The sequence below is a fragment of the Dendrobates tinctorius genome, unplaced genomic scaffold, assembly GCF_039654945.1.
Source record: "Dendrobates tinctorius isolate UK_male_01 unplaced genomic scaffold, ASM3965494v1 ptg000138l, whole genome shotgun sequence".
Lineage (NCBI taxonomy): Eukaryota > Metazoa > Chordata > Amphibia > Anura > Dendrobatidae > Dendrobates > Dendrobates tinctorius.
This window is the reverse complement of record NW_027361806.1, coordinates 27,976,351-28,003,801: the sequence shown is the minus strand read 5'-3', so window position 1 is coordinate 28,003,801 and position 27,451 is coordinate 27,976,351. Positions and strand designations below refer to the sequence as shown.

Genomic DNA, 27,451 nt, shown 5'->3' with positions numbered 1-27,451 from the left:
AGACCCACCGTACAGAATCCCCATACATACAGACGCCCCATACAGAATCCCCATACATACAGACCCACCGTACAGAATCCCCATACATACAGACCCTGTACAGAATCCCCATACATACAGACCCACCGTACAGAATCCCCATACATACAGACCCACCGTACAGAATCCCCATACATACAGACCCTGTACAGAATCCCCATACATACAGACCCACCGTACAGAATCCCCATACATACAGACACTCCATACAGAATCCCCATACATACAGACCCACCGTACAGAGTCCCCATACATACAGACCCACCGTACAGAATCCCCATACATACAGACCCACCGTACAGAGTCCCCATACATACAGACCCACCGTACAGAATCCCCATACATACAGACCCACCGTACAGAATCCCCATACATACAGACCCACCGTACAGAATCCCCATACATACAGACCCACCGTACAGAATCCCCATACATACAGACCCACCGTACAGAATCCCCATACATACAGACCCACCGTACAGAATCCCCATACATACAGACACTCCATACAGAATCCCCATACATACAGACCCACCGTACAGAATCCCCATACATACAGACACCCCATACAGAATCCCCATACATACAGACCCACCGTACAGAATCCCCATACATACAGACCCACCGTACAGAATCCCCATACAGACACCCCATACAGAATCCCCATACATACAGACCCACCGTACAGAATCCCCATACATACAGACACCCCATACAGAATCCCCATACATACAGACCCACCGTACAGAATCCCCATACATACAGACCCACCGTACAGAATCCCCATACATACAGACCCACCGTACAGAATCCCCATACATACAGACACTCCATACAGAATCCCCATACATACAGACCCACCGTACAGAATCCCCATACATACAGACACTCCATACAGAATCCCCATACATACAGACCCACCGTACAGAATCCCCATACATACAGACACCCCATACAGAATCCCCATACATACAGACCCACCGTACAGAATCCCCATACATACAGACCCACCGTACAGAATCCCCATACATACAGACCCACCGTACAGAATCCCCATACATACAGACACTCCATACAGAATCCCCATACATACAGACCCACCGTACAGAATCCCCATACATACAGACCCACCGTACAGAATCCCCATACATACAGACACTCCATACAGAATCCCCATACATACAGACCCACCGTACAGAATCCCCATACATACAGACACCCCATACAGAATCCCCATACATACAGACCCACCGTACAGAATCCCCATACATACAGACCCACCGTACAGAATCCCCATACATACAGACCCACCGTACAGAATCCCCATACATACAGACACTCCATACAGAATCCCCATACATACAGACCCACCGTACAGAATCCCCATACATACAGACCCACCGTACAGAATCCCCATACATACAGACCCACCGTACAGAATCCCCATACATACAGACACTCCATACAGAATCCCCATACATACAGACCCACCGTACAGAATCCCCATACATACAGACCCACCGTACAGAATCCCCATACATACAGACACTCCATACAGAATCCCCATACATACAGACCCACCGTACAGAATCCCCATACATACAGACACCCCATACAGAATCCCCATACATACAGACCCACCGTACAGAATCCCCATACATACAGACCCACCGTACAGAATCCCCATACATACAGACCCACCGTACAGAATCCCCATACATACAGACCCACCGTACAGAATCCCCATACATACAGACACTCCATACAGAATCCCCATACATACAGACACCCCATACAGAATCCCCATACATACAGACACCCCATACAGAATCCCCATACATACAGACCCACCGTACAGAATCCCCATACATACAGACCCACCGTACAGAATCCCCATACATACAGACCCACCGTACAGAATCCCCATACATACAGACACCCCATACAGAATCCCCATACATACAGACACCCCATACAGAATCCCCATAAATACAGACCCACCGTACAGAATCCCCATACATACAGACCCACCGTACAGAATCCCCATACATACAGACCCACCGTACAGAATCCCCATACATACAGACACCCCATACAGAATCCCCATACATACAGACCCACCGTACAGAATCCCCATACATACAGACCCTGTACAGAATCCCCATACATACAGACCCACCGTACAGAATCCCCATACATACAGACCCACTGTACAGAATCCCCATACATACAGACCCACCGTACAGAATCCCCATACATACAGACACCCCATACAGAATCCCCATACATACAGACACCCCATACAGAATCCCCATAAATACAGACCCACCGTACAGAATCCCCATACATACAGACCCACCGTACAGAATCCCCATACATACAGACCCACCGTACAGAATCCCCATACATACAGACCCACCGTACAGAATCCCCATAAATACAGACCCACCGTACAGAATCCCCATACATACAGACACCCCATACAGAATCCCCATACATACAGACCCACCGTACAGAATCCCCATACATACAGACCCACCGTACAGAATCCCCATACATACAGACCCACCGTACAGAATCCCCATACATACAGACACCCCATACAGAATCCCCATACATACAGACACACCGTACAGAATCCCCATACATACAGACCCACCGTACAGAATCCCCATACATACAGACCCACCGTACAGAATCCCCATACATACAGACCCACCGTACAGAGTCCCCATACATACAGACCCACCGTACAGAATCCCCATACATACAGACCCACCGTACAGAATCCCCATACATACAGACCCACCGTACAGAATCCCCATACATACAGACCCACCGTACAGAATCCCCATACATACAGACCCACCGTACAGAATCCCCATACATACAGACACCCCATACAAAATCCCCATACATACAGACCCACCGTACAGAATCCCCATACATACAGACCCAGCGTACAGAATCCCCATACATACAGACCCACCGTACAGAATCCCCATACATACAGACACCCCATACAGAATCCCCATACATACAGACACCCCATACAGAATCCCCATACATACAGACCCACCGTACAGAATCCCCATACATACAGACCCACCGTACAGAATCCCCATACATACAGACCCTGTACAGAATCCCCATACATACAGACCCACCGTACAGAATCCCCATACATACAGACCCACCGTACAGAATCCCCATACATACAGACACACCGTACAGAATCCCCATACATACAGACCCACCGTACAGAATCCCCATACATACAGACCCACCGTACAGAATCCCCATACATACAGACACCCCGTACAGAATCCCCATACATACAGACCCACCGTACAGAATCCCCATACATACAGACCCACCGTACAGAATCCCCATACATACAGACCCACCGTACAGAATCCCCATACATACAGACCCACCGTACAGAATCCCCATACATACAGACACCCCATACAGAATCCCCATACATACAGACCCACCGTACAGAATCCCCATACATACAGACACCCCATACAGAATCCCCATACATACAGACCCACCGTACAGAATCCCCATACATACAGACACCCCATACAGAATCCCCATACATACAGACCCACCGTACAGAATCCCCATACATACAGACCCACCGTACAGAATCCCCATACATACAGACCCACCGTACAGAATCCCCATACATACAGACCCACCGTACAGAATCCCCATACATACAGACACCCCATACAGAATCCCCATACATACAGACCCACCGTACAGAATCCCCATACATACAGACACCCCATACAGAATCCCCATACATACAGACCCACCGTACAGAATCCCCATACATACAGACCCACCGTACAGAATCCCCATACATACAGACCCACCGTACAGAATCCCCGTACATACAGACCCACCGTACAGAATCCCCATACATACAGACACCCCATACAGAATCCCCATACATACAGACACCCCATACAGAATCCCCATACATACAGACACCCCATACAGAATCCCCATACATACAGACCCACCGTACAGAATCCCCATACATACAGACCCACCGTACAGAATCCCCATACATACAGACCCTGTACAGAATCCCCATACATACAGACCCACCGTACAGAATCCCCATACATACAGACCCACCGTACAGAATCCCCATACATACAGACACACCGTACAGAATCCCCATACATACAGACCCACCGTACAGAATCCCCATACATACAGACCCACCGTACAGAATCCCCATACATACAGACACCCCGTACAGAATCCCCATACATACAGACCCACCGTACAGAATCCCCATACAGACAGACCCACCGTACAGAATCCCCATACATACAGACCCACCGTACAGAATCCCCATACATACAGACCCACCGTACAGAATCCCCATACATACAGACCCACCGTACAGAATCCCCATACATACAGACCCTGTACAGAATCCCCATACATACAGACCCACCGTACAGAATCCCCATACATACAGACCCACCGTACAGAATCCCCATACATACAGACACCCCATACAGAATCCCCATACATACAGACCCTGTACAGAATCCCCATACATACAGACCCACCGTACAGAATCCCCATACATACAGACCCACCGTACAGAATCCCCATACATACAGACCCACCGTACAGAATCCCCATACATACAGACCCACCGTACAGAATCCCCATACATACAGACCCACCGTACAGAATCCCCATACATACAGACCCACCGTACAGAATCCCCATACATACAGACCCACCGTACAGAATCCCCATACATACAGACGCCCCATACAGAATCCCCATACATACAGACCCACCATACAGAATCCCCATACATACAGACGCCCCATACAGAATCCCCATACATACAGACGCCCCATACAGACGCCCTGTACAGAATCCCCATACATACAGACCCACCATACAGAATCCCCATACATACAGACGCCCCATACAGAATCCCCATACATACAGACCCACCATACAGAATCCCCATACATACAGACGCCCCATACAGAATCCCCATACATACAGACCCACCGTACAGAATCCCCATACATACAGACGCCCCATACAGAATCCCCATACATACAGACACCGTACAGAATCCCCATACATACAGACCCACCATACAGAATCCCCATACATACAGACGCCCCATACAGAATCCCCATACATACAGACCCACCGTACAGAATCCCCATACATACAGACGCCCCATACAGAATCCCCATACATACAGACCCACCGTACAGAATCCCCATACATACAGACCCACCATACAGAATCCCCATACATACAGACGCCCCATACAGAATCCCCATACATACAGACCCACCATACAGAATCCCCATACATACAGACGCCCCATACAGAATCCCCATACATACAGACACCGTACAGAATCCCCATACATACAGACCCACCATACAGAATCCCCATACATACAGACGCCCCATACAGAATCCCCATACATACAGACCCACCGTACAGAATCCCCATACATACAGACGCCCCATACAGAATCCCCATACATACAGACCCACCGTACAGAATCCCCATACATACAGACCCACCATACAGAATCCCCATACATACAGACCCACCGTACAGAATCCCCATACATACAGACCCACCATACAGAATCCCCATACATACAGACGCCCCATACAGAATCCCCATACATACAGACCCACCATACAGAATCCCCATACATACAGACCCACCATACAGAATCCCCATACATACAGACCCACCATACAGACGCCCTGTACAGAATCCCCATACAGAATCCCCATACATACAGACCCACCGTACAGAATCCCCGTACATACAGACACCCCATACAGAATCCCCATACATACAGACCCACCATACAGACGCCCTGTACAGAATCCCCATGCAGAATCCCTGTACAGACGCCCCTGCTCTCTGCGTACTACAAGACCCTCGGAATAAAAACTGCACGTTAGAAGCGGGGGGCTGCCGGATATCACCCACGTTTCTTCGCTTTCTCTGAGTCTCTACGAGGTCCGTATATCGGGACGACCCCACGAAGTGCAGCATCGGATTCTCATCACTGACATGACAATTTGCTTTTGATTTTTGTTCTCCAGGACGTGGAGTTTGTCCGGACGGGTTATGGGAAGAACGCTGTGAAAGTTCTGCAGATCCGGAGAGACGGCGAGAGGCATTACATCCGGGAGATCGAGGCCTCGGTGCAGCTCACCTTGAGCTCCAAGAAGGATTACCTGGAGGGCGATAACAGCGACATCATTCCCACCGATACCATCAAGAATACCGTCTACGCCCTGGCCAAGACCAAAGGGGTGAGAATCATTCATATTTATTTGTGGTTATTGAATGTGTATGCTAGCGCCCTCTGGTGGCAGCCAGGACATTCCACACCTATATTTTTCACCACAGGGGGATTATTAACGCTCAGGGCCCAATTTATTCCATTTCTGTCGCCTTTGACTGTCGGATTATATCGTCTCCCGGCCGTCATCTGCAACAATGACTTTATATCTTGTTTTATTGCATAGATAAACACCATTGAGGACTTCTCTCTGGAGATTTGTAATCATTTCCTCACATCCTTCAGTCATGTGACAAGAGTGCAGACCGACATCGAAGAAGCCCCCTGGAGACGCTTTAAAAAGGTATTTGTAGATACTTGGTCAAAGGCTTTATCATTCTGAAAAATTTCAAAATCCACTACAAAAATAAAAATAAAGCAGAACAGTCGCCATTAGGGGGAGCTCCCTGTATACAGACATGCATAAGATCCTGTCTGCAGCCACCACTAGGGGGAGCTCCCTGTATACAGAGATACATGATAAGATCCTGTCTGCAGCCACCACTAGGGGGCGCTCCCTGTATATAGAGACACATGATAAGATCATGTCTGCAGCCACCACTAGGGGGAGCTCCCTGTATACAGAGATACATGATAAGATCCTGTCTGCAGCCACCACTAGGGGGAGCTCCCTGTATACAGAGATACATGATAAGATCCTGTCTGCAGTCACCAATCATAGAAAAAAAAAAAACCCAATCATAGAATCGTAGAGTTGGAAGGGACCTCCTGGGCCATCTGGTCCAACCCCCTGCTCAAAGCAGGATTCGCTAAATCATCCCAGTCAGATGTCTGTCCAGCCTCTGTTTGAAGACTTCCATTGAAGGAGAACTCACCACTTCTCGTGGCAGCCTGTTCCACTCATTGATCACTCTAACTGTCAAAAAGTTTTTTCTAATATCTAATCTGTGTCTCTTCCCATTCAGTTTCATCCCATTGCTTCTAGTCTTTCCTTGTGCAAATGAGAATAAAGTTGATCCTTCTACAATGTGACAGCCCTTTAGATATTTGTAGACAGCTATTAAGTCTCCTCTCAGTCTTCTCTTTTGCAAACTAAACATTCCCAAATCCTGCAACCTTTCCTCATAAGACAGGGTTTGCAGACCGGTCACCATTCTGGTCGCTCTTTTCTGAACTTGCTCCAGTTTGTTGATGTCTTTTTTAAAATGTGGTGCCCAAAACTGGACACAATATTCCAGATGAGGTCTGACCAAAGAGGAGTAGAGGGAAATAATGACTTCACGTGATCTAGACTGTATGCTTCTGTTAATACATCCTAGAATTGCATTTGCCTTTTTTGCTGCTGCATCACACTGTTGACTCATATTCAGTCTGTGATCTATTAGTATACCCAAGTCTTTTTCACATGTGCTGTCACTTAGCCCTATTCCTCCCATTCTATATATGCTTTTTTCATTTTTATTGCCCAGATGTAGTACTTTGCATTTCTCCCTGTTAAAAACCATTCTGTTAGTTGGTGCCCACTTCTCCAGTTTATTTAAATCTTTTTGAATCCTCTCTCTCTCTTCTCTAGTATTAGCTATCCCTCCTAGCTTTGTGTCATCAGCAAATTTAATCAGTTTACCCTCAATTCCTTCATCTAAATCGTTGATAAAGATGTTGAACAATACAGGGCCCAGGACAGAGCCCTGTGGTACCCCACTTGAGACATTCTTCCAACTGGATGTACAGCCATTTACGACCACTCTTTGGGTCCGATCACTAAGCCAGTTATGAATCCACCTAACAGTTGCCTTGTCCATTCCATACTTAGTCATTTTTTCAATAAGGATTGTATGAGAGACTTTGTCAAATGCTTTGCTGAAGCATTAGGGGGAGCTCCCTGTATATAGAGATACATGATAAGATCCTGTCTGCAGCCACCACTAGGGGGAGCTCCCTGTATACAGAGATACATGATAAGATCCTGTCTGCAGCCACCACTAGGGGGAGCTCCCTGTATACAGAGATACATGATAAGATCCTGTTTGCAGTCACCACTAGGGGGAGCTCCCTGTATACAGAGATACATAAGATCCTGTCTGCAGCCACCACTAGGGGGAGCTCCCTGTATACAGAGATACATGATAAGATCCTGTTTGCAGTCACCACTAGGGGGAGCTCCCTGTATATAGCGATACATGATAAGATCCTGTCTGCAGCCACCACTAGGGGGAGCTCCCTGTATACAGAGATACATGATGAGATCCTTTCTGCAGTCACCACTAGGGGGAGCTCCCTGTATACCAATGGGAAAAAGTGATGCGTGCACAAGCTTGGTAACTCTGCCAGAAAGAACAGATGTTTTCCATCTGATTACATAAGGGAATTCATGCATTTCTCTCTTCATGCCTCTGTTTCGGGTGCAGGACGGAGTGGACCACGTTCATGCCTTTATCTATTCCTCCGAGGGCACCCATTTCTGTGAAGTAGAACAGGAGCGAGGAGGTAAGAGAACTCCGTCAGGAACAAGTCTGGTTGTCCTTGCCCGGGTGTTGTAGGGTCCGCACCTTCATCTGATGTTGTTATTTTGGTGTCTCCTCCGCAGGTCAGCCCGTTGTTTACTCAGGAATTAAAGATCTGCGCCTTCTGAAGACGACACAGTCCGGATTCGAAGGTTTTATAAAAGATCAATACACAACACTCCCCGAGGCGAAGGACCGCTGCTTCTCCACCATCGTCAACTGCAAATGGAAGTTCAGCTCCTACAAGGGGCTCGACTTTGATGCCATCTGGTAAGTGGCCTTGTGTCTGGCACAGCCCTGGGATTTTCTCATCGTAGAGGGTGGTCCCTTTTATGAGCCAGAAGAGAGGTCCACTCTATCGAACGGCTGCCATGTTACACTACAGGCCCCTGCAGCGGCTGCTAGCGAGTTGCAAGGGCATGCTCAAGTTTAGAAGTTACACCCCATCCATTGGTTAGGGACAGCCTCCCGATAACTTGGGGTATGAATACTCGGTCTCCCACAAATCCCAAGAACTAGGGCTCCGAAGATCTTCGTGTGAACGGGAGCGGTGGGCGATTGTGTGCCCCACCGCTCCTTACATTGTTAGGTCCTCAGTAGATAGCATGGCCCTAGGCTCGGTGGGCCTTAGGTGCTCCTGATGTGCAGGATGGATGTATGTCCTCATTAGTCCCTGCTCTAATGATCATATACCCAATCATGAATCCAGCACCGGGTGACGATCATCTGACCAACGTCTTCTTGTTTCTCCAGGGGAACCGTGAAACAAATCATCCTTGACAAATTTTCTGGTCCATACGACAAAGGAGAATATTCTCCCTCCGTCCAGAAGACGCTGTACGACATCCAGGTGCTGGGCCTGAGCAGCGTCCCTCAGGTACGGAGCGGGGGACACACGGCCGGGGTCTCCATATGTGCAATGGTCAGAAGTGTCGTAAGTGGAGGTGGTCCGGTGTGATATCAAAGGGATCCACCGTCTCCGAGAACAACATTGTTTTATCCCAGAAGTTCACAATTTGGCATCGATTAATTTCTTCTGTCTGTGCAGCGGATTGTCTAATACAAAGTTATGGGGTCCGTCCTCAGAGGGCTTATACTCCGCAGACTTACCATCCACGATTGAGTGATGGCGACTGCCGGATAATAGGATGGTAACTGTAAGACTATAGAACGGGGACTGCAGGGCTATGGGATAGGAACTGCAGGGCTATAGGACGGGAACTACAGAACTATAGGATGGTCACTGTAGGGCGTGTTGGCATGACTATAGGACGGTAAGTATGGGATGGGGAGCGTGGGACTGTAGGATGGGGAGCGCGGGACCGTAGGATGGGGAGCGCGGGACCGTAGGATGGGGAGCGCGGGACCGTAGGATGGGGAGCGCGGGACCGTAGGATGGGGAGCGCGGGACTATGGGACTGACATTCAGCTAATTTCTCACCATCTGATTGTGCAGACTCATCTGTTCTTTATCCATCCATTCTCCTTCCTCTTTTCTGTAGGGGACAGAGGGGTCTGGGTTGGGGGTTACAGGGTTGTGGACAGAGACCTCCTGCATTTTCAGTTGACCATAGTGTATGTGGCGAAAAAGTTTCAGCTGATTAAGATTTTTGGGCCATTTATGTCACGTCTGAATCTGTGCCGCCATCCTGACCTCCTTTAAGGATCTTGTCCTCCGTTTCTTGTCCCGTCCTCCGTTACTCGTCCCGTCCTCCATTACTCGTCCCGTCCTCCATTACTCGTCCCGTCCTCCATTACTCATACTGTCCTCCGCTACTCGTCCCGTCCTCCGTTACTCGCCCCGTCCTCCGTTACTCGCCCCGTCCTCCGTTACTCGTCCCGTCCTCCGCTACTCGTCTTGTCCTCCGTTACTCGCCCCGTCCTCCGTTACTCGCCCCGTCCTCCGTTACTCGTCCCGTCCTCCGTTACTCGTCCCGTCCTCCATTACTCATACTGTCCTCCATTACTCATACTGTCCTCCGTTACTCGCCCCATCCTCCGTTACTCGCCCCATCCTCCGTTACTCGCCCCGTCCTCCGTTACTCGCCCCGTCCTCCGTTACTCGTCCCGTCCTCCGTTACTCGCCCCGTCCTCCGTTACTCGTCCCGTCCTCCGTTACTCGTCCCGTCCTCTGTGATCGGGGGCAGGTGTCAGCTTTGGGAACTGTTCTTGCATTAGCCGTGCTACTCGTGGGGCCTTGTTCCTATAATCACTTCTGTTCATTGCAGATTGAAGAAATTGAGGTTATTTTACCGAACAAACATTATTTCACCATCGACATGAGCAAGTTTGGCCTGAACAACAAAGATGAGGTAATGAGAACCGTCTGCCGCAGCGTTCACCGGCCGCAGCTATGGGGCGTCACCCCAATATATGTCACTGTACAGAGAACGAGGGCGGCATGAGATTGTAGATCGGTAGCAGATTGATGGCGGCTTCATGTGATTGTACACGATGGCGGCATTACATGATGATATCCAATGTCTCCGCAGATCCTGCTGCCCTCAGATAAACCCTATGGAAACATCACCGGCACCGTGAGGAGAAAAGCTTCATCCAAGCTGTGATGTTCCTCGAGCGACAGACGATAATTCTGCTCCTGTCATTTAATCATTGGATTTGTGGTGATCTGGGATAATAAAATGGCTGCTTCATGAGAGCGTTGTGGTCTGATCCCAGGCAGGGAGCGGGGATACCGCCAGATCCGGAGGTTGTGATGAGGCGCGTGGTCCAGTAGTAGTGCCCTCATTACTACACTAGTCCCCCTGCAATGCCCTCATGGTGCCAACCACACCGTCCCTAACAGTGATAGCGGCAGCGGCCCTATAGTACCAGCCATAATGCCGCCATACTGGGCCACGACACTGTGCCGCTATTATGGGAGCAGCATTGCACCTCCATGCCACTGACCGGTCACAGTGCCCCCATCACCGTTACCGGGCACAGTGCCCCCACCCCAGTTACTGGACACAGTGCCCCCATCACCGTTACCGGCCACAGTGCCCCCACCCCAGTTACTGGACACAGTGCCCCATCACCGTTACCGGCCACAGTGCCCCCATCACAGTTACCTGCCACAGTGCCTCCATCACAGTTACTGGGCACAGTGCCTCCATCACAGTGCCTCCATCACAGTTACCGGGCACAGTGCCTCCATCACAGTTACCGGGCACAGTGCCCCCCATCACAGTGCCTCCATCACAGTTACCGGGCACAGTGCTCCCATCCCAGTTACCGGGCACAGTGCCTCCATCACAGTTACCGGGCACAGTGCTCCCATCCCAGTTACCGGGCACAGTGCCCCCATCCCAGTTACCGGGCACAGTGCCTCCATCACAGTTACCAGCCACAGTGCCCCCCATCACAGTGCCTCCATCACAGTTACCGGGCACTGTGCCCCCATCCCAGTTACCGGGGACAGTGCCTCCATCAGTTACCGGGCACAGTGCCTCCATCACAGTTACCGGGCACAGTGCTCCCATCCCAGTTACCGGGCACAGTGCTCCCATCCCAGTTACCGGGCACAGTGCCCCCATCCCAGTTACCGGGCACAGTGCCTCCATCAAAGTTACCAGCCACAGTGCCCCCCATCACAGTGCCTCCATCACAGTTACCGGGCACTGTGCCCCCATCCCAGTTACCGGGCACAGTGCCTCCATCCCAGTTACCGGGCACAGTGCCTCCATCACAGTTACCAGCCACAGTGACCCCCATCACAGTGCCTCCATCACAGTTACCGGGCACTGTGCCCCCATCCCAGTTACCGGGGACAGTGCCTCCATCACAGTTACAAGCCACAGTGCCCCCCATCACAGTGCCTCCATCCCAGTTACCGGGCACAGTGCCTCCATCACAGTTACCGGGCACAGTGCTCCCATCCCAGTTACCGGGCACAATGCCTCCATCACAGTTACCGGGCACAATGCCCCCATCACAGTTACTGGGCACAGTGCCTCCATCACAGTTACCGGGCACAGTGCTCCCATCCCAGTTACCGGGCACAATGCCTCCATCCCAGTTACCGGGCACAGTGCTCCCATCCCAGTTACCGGGCACAGTGCCCCCATCCCAGTTACCGGGCACAGTGCCCCCATCCCAGTTACCGGGCACAATGCCTCCATCACAGTTACCGGGCACAATGCCTCCATCCCAGTTACCGGGCACAGTGCCTCCATCCCAGTTACCGGGCACAGTGCTCCCATCCCAGTTACCGGGCACAATGCCTCCATCCCAGTTACCGGGCACAGTGCCCCCATCCCAGTTACCGGGCACAATGCCCCCATCCCAGTTACCGGGCACAGTGCCCCCATCACAGTTACAGGGCACAGTGCCCCATCACAGTTACCGGCCACAGTGCTCCCATCCCAGTTTCCGGCCACAGTGCCCCCATCCCAGTTACCGGGCACAGTGTCCCCATCCCAGTTATCGGGCACAGTGCCCCCATCCCAGTTATCGGGCACAGTGCCCCCATCCAGTTACCGGGCACAGTGCCCCCATCACAGTTACCGGCCACAGTGCCTCCATCACAGTTACCGGTCACAGTGCCTCCATCACAGTTACTGGGCACAGTGCCCCCATCACAGTACTTGACACCATGGCTGCAGTGCCCCCGTCTCCGTGCCGATGACAATACCTCATCTACCCTCCGTTGCGCCCCGTCCCCTCTGATAGCCGTTTCTCGCCTACTTTTAATACTCAGGTGTTGTAGGATCTTGTGGAGGGCGTAGGTAAGAAGCAAACTATGTGGCTGCTGTGGGGCCCCTGGAGAATATGGGGGCCTGGCCCCTGTGGGTCTTGTCTCCGGTGCTATGAGGTGACAGAAACCCCCAAAAATGTGTGGACTCGTCCCAAGGACAGGGCACAGAGGGGCAAGCAGCGGACCAATCTGTCCTCAGTGGCAAAACCGGGCTCCGTGCCGGGGGCCACATCTCTTGTGTCATGATCTGAGTATTCTGGTTCATAAGATGAATGGAGAAGCGTGTGACGGCGGCCGCCATGATCGGGCGGACTGTACTATCAGCGTCTGGGTCTCCTGTGGATCTCTATGGAGAAAATCCACTTTTGTCATCCAGCTCCGGAAAGGGCAGACATCTTCTGTGATGATTCCTGCACTCCGGTCCGGTTTCTGCAGAGGTCAGAGTAGGATCAGTCGGGTCGGAGAACGCGGACTAGCGGTGACCGATCCGTCATTTATCCCACAGGATTATCACTAATAATCTCCACCGCTCTGTAATCTACAGTGAGGCGCCTGTAATCCGGGAGAGATGCCGGATTATCCAACATCCTGGATTATGGGAATGTCACTGGATGTCCGGCCCATGGTGCAGGCTTGGTGCCTCTTCTCTTCCTCCGTCATTCTATACGGAGACATCTGGCAGACATTCCTGCCCACGGGTGTAGGATAAGCCCCGGGCCGCACCGCCAGCACCGCGCACCCCACCGCGGGCAGACACCACTTAACTGTAGCTGCCGATGTTCTGCCAGGTTAGCGGGTGGATAATCTGCATGGTGCGAACGCAGCTCTAATCCACAGGCTGCAGAACTCTCCGCGTGTAGACGGACACGGGGCGACGCTCACACCCGCACTTTGTCGCGGAATGATCACCCAATATTCTGCGTCCCCTTCCCTGCAGCTTTTGTGGCTCCGTTGCTCACTCTCTGCCTCCTGCGCGGATGTGTCATGTCAGGTGACTGCACCAACCTAAGTTTCCTGCCAATCTTCCTGAATTTGCTGCAAACGTTTTCTGCCGCTAATCTGCTTGGTGTGAACAAGACCCGGCGGTCAGAGATGGGGAGCGGTGCGTTTCACCAGCACTGGTCCACTCGGGCGCTTCATAAAGGGGGCGGCCCACGGAGACATTTCATCTGCAGCCGAATACTCTCCAGCTGCTGCACAACTACAACCCCCAGCATGTCCTGAGAAGACAGAGTTGGTCTGGGCATGCTGGGAGTTGTAGTTTTGTATGACTGCAAAGTCTGAGCATCACTGGCCACTAGAACTGGTCCTGATGGAAGGTGAATGAGCCGCATCCTCGAGGCTGCAGAGCGGAACCGGACAGTCTGTATATATAGTATATACCGTGCACTGCGGGTCACCGGCACACGCCGGACACTGCGCAATCACACGTCTATAAAAATAAAGGGGTCAGCCATATAGAAAAGTCATCTGGAGCAGGAGAACGGGGCAAGCAAGGCTGAGACACGATGGAGGCCGAGACCCATGGAGGCTGAGACACGATGGAGGCCGAGACCCATGGAGGCTGAGACACGATGGAGGCCGAGACCCATGGAGGCTGAGACACGATGGAGGACGAGACCCATGGAGGCTGAGACACGATGGAGGCCGAGACCCATGGAGGCTGAGACACGATGGAGGATGAGACCCATGGAGGCTGAGACACGATGGAGGACGAGACCCATGGAGGCTGAGACACGATGGAGGACGAGACCCACGGAGGCTGAGACACGATGGAGGACGAGACCCATGGAGGCTGAGACACGATGGAGGACGAGACCCACGGAGGCTGAGACACGATGGAGGACGAGACCCATGGAGGTTGAGACACGATGGAGGACGAGACCCACGGAGGCTGAGACACGATGGAGGACGAGACCCACGGAGGCTGAGACACGATGGAGGACGAGACCCACGGAGGCTGAGACACGATGGAGGACGAGACCCATGGAGGCTGAGACACGATGGAGGACGAGACCCATGGAGGCTGAGACACGATGGAGGACGAGACCCATGGAGGCTGAGACACGATGGAGGACGAGACGGACGGAGGTTGTGACGCGATGGAGGACGAGACGCACGGAGGCTGAGACACGATGGAGGACGAGACCCACGGAGGCTGAGACACGATGGAGGACGAGACGGACGGAGGCTGAGACATGATGGAGGCCGAGACGGACACCGGCTTCATGAATATTAATCACAGCAACAAAAAAAAAAAAAAGGAGAAATTAAAGTGAAATCCAAAATTCTGATTTAATTTACATCACAAAATAGAAGAAAAATCAGAGGAAGCAAAAGAGAAACGACGGAGCGAGCGCCACGGACGGATCCGGGGAAAAGTGCGGTCAGATCAGGAGGCAACGAGCGCAAATTCACGACTGAGTCCTCCCGCAATCTGCCATCCTCTTACTCTACAGCCCCGGCCGCGTACTCACCCGATACTGGAGGAAATGTGAGCCGTTACCGACTCCGGAGGAGGGAAGACCCCATGAAATAGGAGCAGGGGGATTACAGCCAGCGGGTGGTTATTACATAGAGAACCAGACTACAACTCCCACCATCTATCAGGCAGGAATCCCCGCCAGCAGCAGTGGGAGTGCAGCTCCGGATCTCATAGAGTTCCCCTTTAAGGCTCCAGCATTAGAGACATAAATTATAGGAAGTTTTTCTCCACCATCGACCAAGACTGAAACTCCAGTGGAGGAAGTAAAGCTGGAAATCTTGTGCTACGACGCGGTTTGAGAACTCCGGGGTTATGGTTAACTTAAAGGGGAACCTCAAAAATACCAGATCTCAGCCCCACAGAAAACCATTGGAGGGATCTGAAAGTCCGTGTTGCCCAGTGACAGGCCCCAAACATCACTGCTCTAGAGGAGATCTGCATGGAGGAATGGGCCAACATACCACCCACAGTGTGCGCCAACCTTGTGAAGACTTACAGAAAACGTTTCACCGCTGTCATTGCCAACAAAGGATATATAACAAAATATTGAGATGAACTTTTGTTAATGACCAAATACTTATTTTCCCATATAATTTGCCAAATAAATCTTCCAAATCAGACAAGGGGATTTTATGGATTTGTTTTCTCATTTTGGTTTGGCAACCACAGTGGGGGGGGCGGGGGAGACCGGTGTCAGTATTTCATCAGCGCAGTGTGTGAATGGGGCTGCCCGAGCGCCTAGGCCGATCACACCCAGAAGGGGCCTGGTTTAGCCACTGAGATGAGCAGTCGCTCGGTCGCCCCCTGCACACACCGCTCCGATCAATGCAGAGGACGCTCTCCAGAGCCAAACATGAGCCGAGGAACAGTCTGGACCCCGGGCGGACAGCGCAACTTCAAAACCTTCATTGAAGTATCAGCGTTTCTTCTATATAGGTTTATTATTTTAAAGGCATTTAATTATATTTATTTCCTGCTGAACATTCCTGTAAAGCCTCCACCACAAAGAGCAGCTAATATCTAAAGTGCTCTCCTGGTCACAGAAGATCCTAACGTCACGGGGCATTTCCATCTCACATAACATAACATTATGGAATTGCTATTCTACAATTTTCTTATAAACTATATAGAGAAAAGTATCGCGCAATCAGTGAATTCAGGTTTCTCCTTCAGCCCCATTGTATAGTCCCGACCTCCTCTGGTATTAACACTGCGCCCTGCCAGGAGCTTCATGCAGCTATACATCACCAAGCACAATGCTGAGCATCAGATGGAGTGGTGTAAGGCCACCACCACTGGACTCTGGAGGAGACGTGTCCTGTGCAGTAGATAATAGTAAGGATGCCCACTTGGTTGGGAGCTGGATAAATCCAACTAGACAAACTGAAGGCAGTCAGCCGCATGTGCAGAGACTGTGCTAGACAAGTCTTTTATTGTACAAAAGTGCACACATCACCACGGGAAGAGGGCACGTCACCACGGGAAGAGGGCACGACACCACGGGAAGAGGGCACGACACCACGGGAAGAGGGCACGACACCACGGGAAGAGGGCACGACACCACGGGAAGAGGGCACGTCACCACGGGAAGAGAGCATGCCACCACGGGAAGAGGGCACGACACCACGGGAAGAGGGCACGACACCACGGGAAGAGGGCACGTCACCACGGGAAGAGGGCACGCCACCACGGGAAGAGGGCACGTCACCACGGGAAGAGGGCACGCCACCACGGGAAGAGGGCACGTAACCACGGGAAGAGGGTACGCCACCACGGGAAGAGGGCACGTCACCACGGGAAGAACGCACGCCACCACGGGAAGAGAGCACCCCACCACTGGAAGAGAGCACGCCACCACGGGAAGAGAGCACGCCACCACGGGAAGAGAACACGACACCACTGGAAGAGAGCACGCCACCACGGGAAGAGAGCACGCCACCACGGGAAGAGAACACGACACCACTGGAAGAGAACACGACACCACTGGAAGAGAGCACGCCACCACGAGAAGAGAGCACCCCACCACTGGAAGAGAGCACGCCACCACGGGAAGAGAGGACGTCACCACGGGAAGAGCGCACGCCACCACGGGAAGAGGGCACGTCACCACGGGAAGAGGGCACATCACCACGGGAAGAGAGCACGCCACCACGGGAAGAGAGCACGCCACCACGGGAAGAGAGCACGCCACCACGGGAAGAGAGCACGCCACCACGGGAAGAGAACACGACACCACTGGAAGAGAGCACGCCACCACGGGAAGAGAGCACGCCACCACGGGAAGAGAGCACGCCACCACGGGAAGAGAGCATGCCACCACTGGAAGAGAGCACCCCACCACTGGAAGAGAGCACGCCACCACGGGAAGAGAGCACGTCACCACGGGAAGAGCGCACGCCACCACTGGAAGAGAGCACGCCACCACGGGAAGAGAGCACGCCACCACGGGAAGAGAGCACGCCACCACGGGAAGAGAGCACGTCACCACGGGAAGAGAGCACGTCACCACGGGAAGAGCGCACGCCACCACGGGAAGAGAGCACGTCACCACGGGAAGAGAGCACGTCACCACGGGAAGAGCGCACGCCACCACGGGAAGAGAGCACCCCACCACTGGAAAAGAGCATGCCACCACTGGAAGAGAGCACGCCACCACGGGAAGAGGGCACGTCACCACGGGAAGAGCGTACGCCCGGCCCCAGGATAGCACCTTGCATGTCCTCTCTAGGAGACTATCCTCCAGGCAGTTACTACCTTTTTTCCCTATACTACTGATCTAGCGATGTTTGAAAAAGGCCCAGGACGGGACGAAACATAACATTAATCGCTCTACCGATTATCTACTATCCTCAAACACTGCGGTGTACAACTTCCGTACAATAGAGGGCTGCGGGTGCGGCTGACTCCCGTCAGTGTGTTCTGTGCGGTGACGGATCGCACTTCTCTATCGGCGTCTGATGGACCTCAGCTGCCCCATGACAGTAGCTCCATACAGACATGGGGGAGAACATGAGCGGCTGCACATGCCCGTACCCCAACCCCATCCATCACCGGAGATTGTGAGCCCAGCCTCCCCCCAGTATCAGGGTCTGAGCCCACAAATGCTCTTCTGGATGAAGGGGCAACAAAACCAACACAGATGCCTCTAAAATATGAAGAGCGAGGACCGTTATATCTGCAAAAGAGCAACTCCATATTAATGTCTATGGAGGACAGAGGAGCCCCCGGAGGTGGATGTGGGGGGCACATACTTTCTCCATATTAATGTCTATGGATGTAGATGAGGACAGAGAATCCCCTGGAGGTGGATGTGGGGGGCACATACTTTCTCCATATTAATGTCTATGGATGTAGATGAGGACAGAGAAGCCCCCGGAGGTGGATGTGGGGGCACATACTTTCCTCCATATTAATGTCTATAGATGTAGATGAGGACAGTGATGCCCCTGGAGGTGGATGTGGGGGGCACATACTTTCTCTATATTAATGTCTATAGATGTAGATGAGGACAGTGATGCCCCTGGAGGTGGATGTGGGGGGCACATACTTTCTCCATATTAATGTCTATGCATGTAGATGCGGACAGAGAAGCCCCCGGAGGTGGATGTGTGGGGCACATACTTTCCTCCATATTAATGTCTATAGATGTAGATGAGGACAGTGATGCCCCTGGAGGTGGATGTGGGGGGCACATACTTTCTCTATATTAATGTCTATAGATGTAGATGAGGACAGTGATGCCCCTGGAGGTGGATGTGTGGGGCACATACTTTTCTCCATATTAATGTCTATAGATGTAGATGAGGACAGTGATGCCCCCCGGAGGTGGATGTGGGGGGCACATACTTTCTCCATATTAATGTCTATGGATGTAGATGAGGACAGAGAATCCCCTGGAGGTGGATGTGGGGGGCACATACTTTCTCCATATTAATGTCTATGGATGTAGATGAGGACAGAGAAGCCCCCGGAGGTGGATGTGGGGGCACATACTTTCCTCCATATTAATGTCTATAGATGTAGATGAGGACAGTGATGCCCCTGGAGGTGGATGTGGGGGGCACATACTTTCTCTATATTAATGTCTATAGATGTAGATGAGGACAGTGATGCCCCTGGAGGTGGATGTGGGGGGCACATACTTTCTCCATATTAATGTCTATGCATGTAGATGCGGACAGAGAAGCCCCCGGAGGTGGATGTGTGGGGCACATACTTTCCTCCATATTAATGTCTATAGATGTAGATGAGGACAGTGATGCCCCTGGAGGTGGATGTGGGGGGCACATACTTTCTCTATATTAATGTCTATAGATGTAGATGAGGACAGTGATGCCCCTGGAGGTGGATGTGTGGGGCACATACTTTCTCCATATTAATGTCTATAGATGTAGATGAGGACAGTGATGCCCCTGGAGGAGGATGTGGGGGGCACATACTTTCTCCATATTAATGTCTATGGATGTAGATGAGGACAGAGAAGCCCCCGGGGGTGGATGTGGGGGGCACATACTTTCTCCATATTAATGTCTATGGATGTAGATGAGGACAGTGAAGCCCCCGGAGGTGGATGTAGGGGGGCACATACTTTCTCCATATGTATGTCTATAGATGTAGATGAGGACAGTGATGCCCCTGGAGGTGGATGTGTGGGGCACATACTCTCTCCATATTAATGTCTATGGATGTAGATGAGGACAGTGAAGCCCCCGGAGGTGGATGTGTGGGGCACATACTTTCTCCATATTAATATCTATGGATGTAGAGGAGGACAGTGAAGCCCCCGGAGGTGGATGTGCGGGGCACATACTTTCTCCATATTAATGTGTATGGATGCAGATGAGGACAGAGAATCCCCCGGAGGATGTGGGGGGCACATACTTTCTCAATATTAATGTCTATAGATGTAGATGAGGACAGTGAAGCCCCCGGAGGTGGATGTGTGGGGCACATACTTTCTCCATATTAATATCTATGGATGTAGAGGAGGACAGTGAAGCCCCTGGAGGTGGATGTGTGGGGCACATACTTTCTCCATATTAATGTCTATAGATGTAGATGAGGACAGTGATGCCCCTGGAGGTGGATGTGGGGGGGCACATACTTTCTCCATATTAATGTCTATAGATGTAGATGAGGACAGTGATGCCCCTGGAGGTGGATGTGTGGGGCACATACTTTCTCCATATTAATGTCTATGGATGTAGATGAGGACAGTGAAGCCCCCGGAGGTGGATGTGGGGGGCACATACTTTCTCCATATTAATGTCTATGGATGTAGATGAGGACAGTGAAGCCCCCAGAGGTGGATGTGGGGGGGCACATACTTTCCTCCATATTAATGTCTATGGATGTAGATGAGGACAGAGAATCCCCCGGAGGTGGATGTGGGGGAACATACTTTCTCCATATTAATGTCTATGGATGTGGATGAGGACAGTGAAGTCCCCGGAGGTGGATGTGGGGGGCACATACTTTCTCCATATTAATGTCTATGGATGTAGATGAGGACAGAGAAGCCCCCGGAGGTGGATGTGGGGGGCACATACTTTCTCCATATTAATGTCTATGGATGTAGATGAGGACAGAGAAGCCCCAGGAGGTGGATGTGGGGGGCACATACTTTCTCCATATTAATGTCTATGGATGTAGATGAAGACAGTGAAGCCCCCGGAGGTGGATGTGGGGGGCACATACTTTCTCCATATTAATGTCTATGGATGTAGATGAGGACAGTGAAGCCCCCGGAGGTGGATGTGGGGGGCACATACTTTCTCCATATTAATGTCTATGGATGTAGATGAGGACAGAGAATCCCCCGGAGGTGGATGTGGGGGGCACATACTTTCCTCCATATTAATGTCTATGGATGTAGATGAAGACAGTGAAGCCCCCGGAGGTGGATGTGGGGGGCACATACTTTCTCCATATTAATGTCTATGGATGTAGATGAGGACAGTGAAGCCCCCAGAGGTGAATGTGGGGGGGGCACATACTTTCCTCCATATTAATGTCTATGGATGTAGATGAGGACAGAGAATCCCCCGGAGGTGGATGTGGGGGGGGCACATACTTTCCTCCATATTAATGTCTATGGATGTAGATGAAGACAGTGAAGCCCCCGGAGGTGGATGTGGGGGGCACATACTTTCCTCCATATTAATGTCTATGGATGTAGATGAGGACAGTGAAGCCCCCGGAGGTGGATGTGGGGGGCACATACTTTCCTCCATATTAATGTCTATGGATGCAGATGAGGACAGTGATGCCCCTGGAGGTGGATGTGGGGGGGCACATACTTTCTCCATATTAATGTCTATAGATGTAGATGAGGACAGTGATGCCCCTGGAGGTGGATGTGTGGGGCACATACTTTCTCAATATTAATGTCTATGGATGTAGATGAGGACAGTGAAGCCCCCGGAGGTGGATGTGGGGGGCACATACTTTCTCAATATTAATGTCTATGGATGTGGATGAGGACAGTGAAGCCCCCGGAGGTGGATGTGGGGGGCACATACTTTCTCCATATTAATGTCTATGGATGTAGATGAGGACAGTGAAGCCCCCGGAGGTGGATGTGGGGGGCACATACTTTCTCCATATTAATGTCTATGGATGTAGATGAGGACAGTGAAGCCCCCAGAGGTGGATGTGGGGGGGCACATACTTTCCTCCATATTAATGTCAATGGATGTAGATGAGGACAGAGAATCCCCCGGAGGTGGATGTGGGGGGAACATACTTTCTCCATATTAATGTCTATGGATGTGGATGAGGACAGTGAAGTCCCCGGAGGTGGATGTGGGGGGCACATACTTTCTCCATATTAATGTCTATGGATGTAGATGAGGACAGAGAAGCCCCCGGAGGTGGATGTGGGGGGCACATACTTTCTCCATATTAATGTCTATGGATGTAGATGAGGACAGAGAAGCCCCAGGAGGTGGATGTGGGGGGCACATACTTTCTCCATATTAATGTCTATGGATGTAGATGAAGACAGTGAAGCCCCCGGAGGTGGATGTGGGGGGCACATACTTTCTCCATATTAATGTCTATGGATGTAGATGAGGACAGAGAATCCCCCGGAGGTGGATGTGGGGGGCACATACTTTCCTCCATATTAATGTCTATGGATGTAGATGAAGACAGTGAAGCCCCCGGAGGTGGATGTGGGGGGCACATACTTTCTCCATATTAATGTCTATGGATGTAGATGAGGACAGTGAAGCCCCCAGAGGTGAATGTGGGGGGGCACATACTTTCCTCCATATTAATGTCTATGGATGTAGATGAGGACAGAGAATCCCCCGGAGGTGGATGTGGGGGGGCACATACTTTCCTCCATATTAATGTCTATGGATGTAGATGAAGACAGTGAAGCCCCCAGAGGTGGATGTGGGGGGCACATACTTTCCTCCATATTAATGTCTATGGATGTAGATGAGGACAGTGAAGCCCCCGGAGGTGGATGTGGGGGGCACATACTTTCCTCCATATTAATGTCTATGGATGCAGATGAGGACAGTGAAGCCCCCGGAGGTGGATGTGGGGGGCACATACTTTCCTCCATATTAATGTCTATGGATGCAGATGAGGACAGTGATGCCCCTGGAGGTGGATGTGGGGGGGCACATACTTTCTCCATATTAATGTCTATAGATGTAGATGAGGACAGTGATGCCCCTGGAGGTGGATGTGTGGGGCACATACTTTCTCAATATTAATGTCTATGGATGTAGATGAGGACAGTGAAGCCCCCGGAGGTGGATGTGGGGGGCACATACTTTCTCAATATTAATGTCTATGGATGTGGATGAGGACAGTGAAGCCCCCGGAGGTGGATGTGGGGGGCACATACTTTCTCCATATTAATGTCTATGGATGTAGATGAGGACAGTGAAGCCCCCGGAGGTGGATGTGGGGGGCACATACTTTCTCCATATTAATGTCTATGGATGTAGATGAGGACAGTGAAGCCCCCAGAGGTGGATGTGGGGGGGCACATACTTTCCTCCATATTAATGTCAATGGATGTAGATGAGGACAGAGAATCCCCCGGAGGTGGATGTGGGGGGAACATACTTTCTCCATATTAATGTCTATGGATGTGGATGAGGACAGTGAAGTCCCCGGAGGTGGATGTGGGGGGCACATACTTTCTCCATATTAATGTCTATGGATGTAGATGAGGACAGAGAAGCCCCCGGAGGTGGATGTGGGGGGCACATACTTTCTCCATATTAATGTCTATGGATGTAGATGAGGACAGAGAAGCCCCAGGAGGTGGATGTGGGGGGCACATACTTTCTCCATATTAATGTCTATGGATGTAGATGAAGACAGTGAAGCCCCCGGAGGTGGATGTGGGGGGCACATACTTTCTCCATATTAATGTCTATGGATGTAGATGAGGACAGAGAATCCCCCGGAGGTGGATGTGGGGGGCACATACTTTCCTCCATATTAATGTCTATGGATGTAGATGAAGACAGTGAAGCCCCCGGAGGTGGATGTGGGGGGCACATACTTTCTCCATATTAATGTCTATGGATGTAGATGAGGACAGTGAAGCCCCCAGAGGTGAATGTGGGGGGGCACATACTTTCCTCCATATTAATGTCTATGGATGTAGATGAGGACAGAGAATCCCCCGGAGGTGGATGTGGGGGGGCACATACTTTCCTCCATATTAATGTCTATGGATGTAGATGAAGACAGTGAAGCCCCCAGAGGTGGATGTGGGGGGCACATACTTTCCTCCATATTAATGTCTATGGATGTAGATGAGGACAGTGAAGCCCCCGGAGGTGGATGTGGGGGGCACATACTTTCCTCCATATTAATGTCTATGGATGCAGATGAGGACAGTGAAGCCCCCCGGAGGTGGATGTGGGGGGGCACATACTTTCCTCCATATTAATGTCTATGGATGTAGATGAGGACAGAGAATCCCCCGGAGGTGGATGTGGGGGGGCACATACTTTCCTCCATATTAATGACTATGGATGTAGATGAAGACAGTGAAGCCCCCGGAGGTGGATGTGGGGGGCACATACTTTCCTCCATATTAATGTCTATGGATGTAGATGAGGACAGTGAAGCCCCCAGAGGTGGATGTGGGGGGCACATACTTTCTCCATATTAATGTCTATGGATATAGATGAGGACAGTGAAGCCCTCGGAGGTGGATGTGGGGGGGCACATACTTTCCTCCATATTAATGTCTATGGATGTAGATGAGGACAGTGAAGCCCTCGGAGGTGGATGTGGGGGGCACATACTTTCCTCCATATTAATGTCTATGGATGTAGATGAGGACAGTGAAGCCCCCAGAGGTGGATGTGGGGGGCACATACTTTCTCCATATTAATGTCTATGGATGTAGATGAGGACAGTGAAGCCCCCGGAGGTGGATGTGGGGGGCACATACTTTCCTCCATATTAATGTCTATGGATGTAGATGAGGACAGTGAAGCCCCCGGAGGTGGATGTGGGGGGCACATACTTTCCTCCATATTAATGTCTATGGATGTAGATGAGGACAGTGAAGCCCCCGGAGGTGGATGTGGGGGGCACATACTTTCCTCCATATTAATGTCTATGGATGTAGATGAGGACAGTGAAGCCCCCGGAGGTGGATGTGGGGGGCACATACTTTCCTCCATATTAATGTCTATGGATGTAGATGAGGACAGTGAAGCCCCCGGAGGTGGATGTGGGGGGCACATACTTTCCTCCATATTAATGTCTATGGATGTAGATGAGGACAGTGAAGTCCCCGGAGGTGGATGTGGGGGGCACATACTTTCCTCCATATTAATGTCTATGGATGTAGATGAGGACAGTGAAGCCCCCGGAGGTGGATGTGGGGGGGCACATACTTTCCTCCATATTAATGTCTATGGATGTAGATGAAGACAGTGAAGCCCCTGGAGGTGGATGTGGGGGGCACATACTTTCTCCATATTAATGTCTATGGATGTAGATGAGGACCGAGAAGCCCCCGGAGGTGGATGTGGGGGGCACATACTTTCCTCCATATTAATGTCTATGGATGTAGATGAAGACAGTGAAGCCTCCGGAAGTGGATGTGGGGGGCACATACTTTCTCCATATTAATGTCTATGGATGTAGAGTAGGACAGTGAAGCCCCCGGAGGTGGATGTGGGGGGCACATACTTTCCTCCATATTAATGTCTATGGATGTAGATGAGGATAGAGAAGCCCTCGGAGGTGGATGTGGGGGGCACATACTTTCTCCATATAGTGAATGCTATGGCAGAATCTCTATGGAAGTTTCCAGTGATTGTCACATACTTTGATATAAAACGAATCTGCAGCTCCAGGTCAAGTCTGACATCTGCAGTCTGTGGGGGTCATTGCCATAGAAGCCGCCCTGCTTTACACTGCAGTTCAGAACACGTCCTGTTTTGCAGTTCATATATTCTTGCGCAGAGAACAATGTGGGCAGGAAAGTGACAACTGCAGGGACCGACAAGTGATTGTCAGCCTTTAAGCCCTTTGTGTGATTACAATTCAGCTCCATCTAATTAGCAGCCATTACAACACTGCCCCCTGCGGACAGGAATGTGAATCACAGGCAGACTATTTCTATATAGCTATCATATGAGGATTCAAGGACCCCTGGGAGCAATAAAGAGCGCCCCCCCCCCCGTATTCAGTCTATACCTGGTACCTGGGATCAGTCTGGAGCTAATTGTGTGTCCGGTCACACCAAGAGCGAGAGGCACTTGTAATAATTATGGGGGTGACAGGGGCCCCTTATAGTGGTGACCACGTATGGCAGTGATGGTGGGCCCCATAGCGGTGACGGTGGTCCCATTTCCTTCCCCCATAAACATATTTACTTCCATTTCATTTCTCACAATTCTGATAATTCACCTTATTCTGACCATCCACATTTGTCCTCAGGATCCTTTATAAATCTGGAAGGATCATTGATCATGTTCATCCTGTCCGACGTCCACCAGGAAGTCCGGTGCCCTTCAGGGGGTGATTCTGTACAGATAAAGGGGCTTTTCCGTGCAGCACCCCCCATCCTCATAGGATCACAAGCACAATAACTCCTCCCAAGGAGCGGAGATCAGCGGCGCCGGTCCCCGAGTCCTCCCCCGGTCCCTGCGTCCTTTCCCGGTCCCTGCGTCCTCCCCCCGGTCCCTGCGTCTTCCCCCCGGTCCCTGCGTCCTTCCCCCCGGTCCCTGCGTCTTCTCCCCGGTCCCTGCGTCTTCCCCCCGGTCCCTGCGTCTTCCCCCCGGTCCCTGCGTCTTCCCCCCGGTCCCTGCGTCCTCCTCCCTGGTCCCTGCGTCCTCTTCCCCGGTCCCTGCGTCTTCCCCCCGGTCCCTGCGTCCTCCTCCCGG

At 51.4% G+C, this 27,451-nt stretch overlaps 1 protein-coding gene across 2 annotated transcripts in view; it reads left to right on the top strand.

The window, feature by feature from the left end:
• LOC141048831 (uricase-like) overlaps positions 1–11,543 on the top strand; it is a 29,592-nt gene extending 18,049 nt beyond the window's left edge. For both annotated transcript variants that reach the window (XM_073544902.1, XM_073544903.1), the window contains exons 2-8: positions 6,180–6,392; positions 6,609–6,725; positions 8,791–8,869; positions 8,970–9,156; positions 9,640–9,763; positions 11,115–11,198; positions 11,379–11,543. In XM_073544902.1, the coding sequence (XP_073401003.1) occupies positions 6,180–6,392; positions 6,609–6,725; positions 8,791–8,869; positions 8,970–9,156; positions 9,640–9,763; positions 11,115–11,198; positions 11,379–11,453 (879 nt within the window). In that variant the 3' untranslated portion in view covers positions 11,454–11,543. The remainder of the gene's footprint in view (positions 1–6,179; positions 6,393–6,608; positions 6,726–8,790; positions 8,870–8,969; positions 9,157–9,639; positions 9,764–11,114; positions 11,199–11,378) is intronic.
• The last annotated feature ends 15,908 nt before the right edge of the window (positions 11,544–27,451 follow it).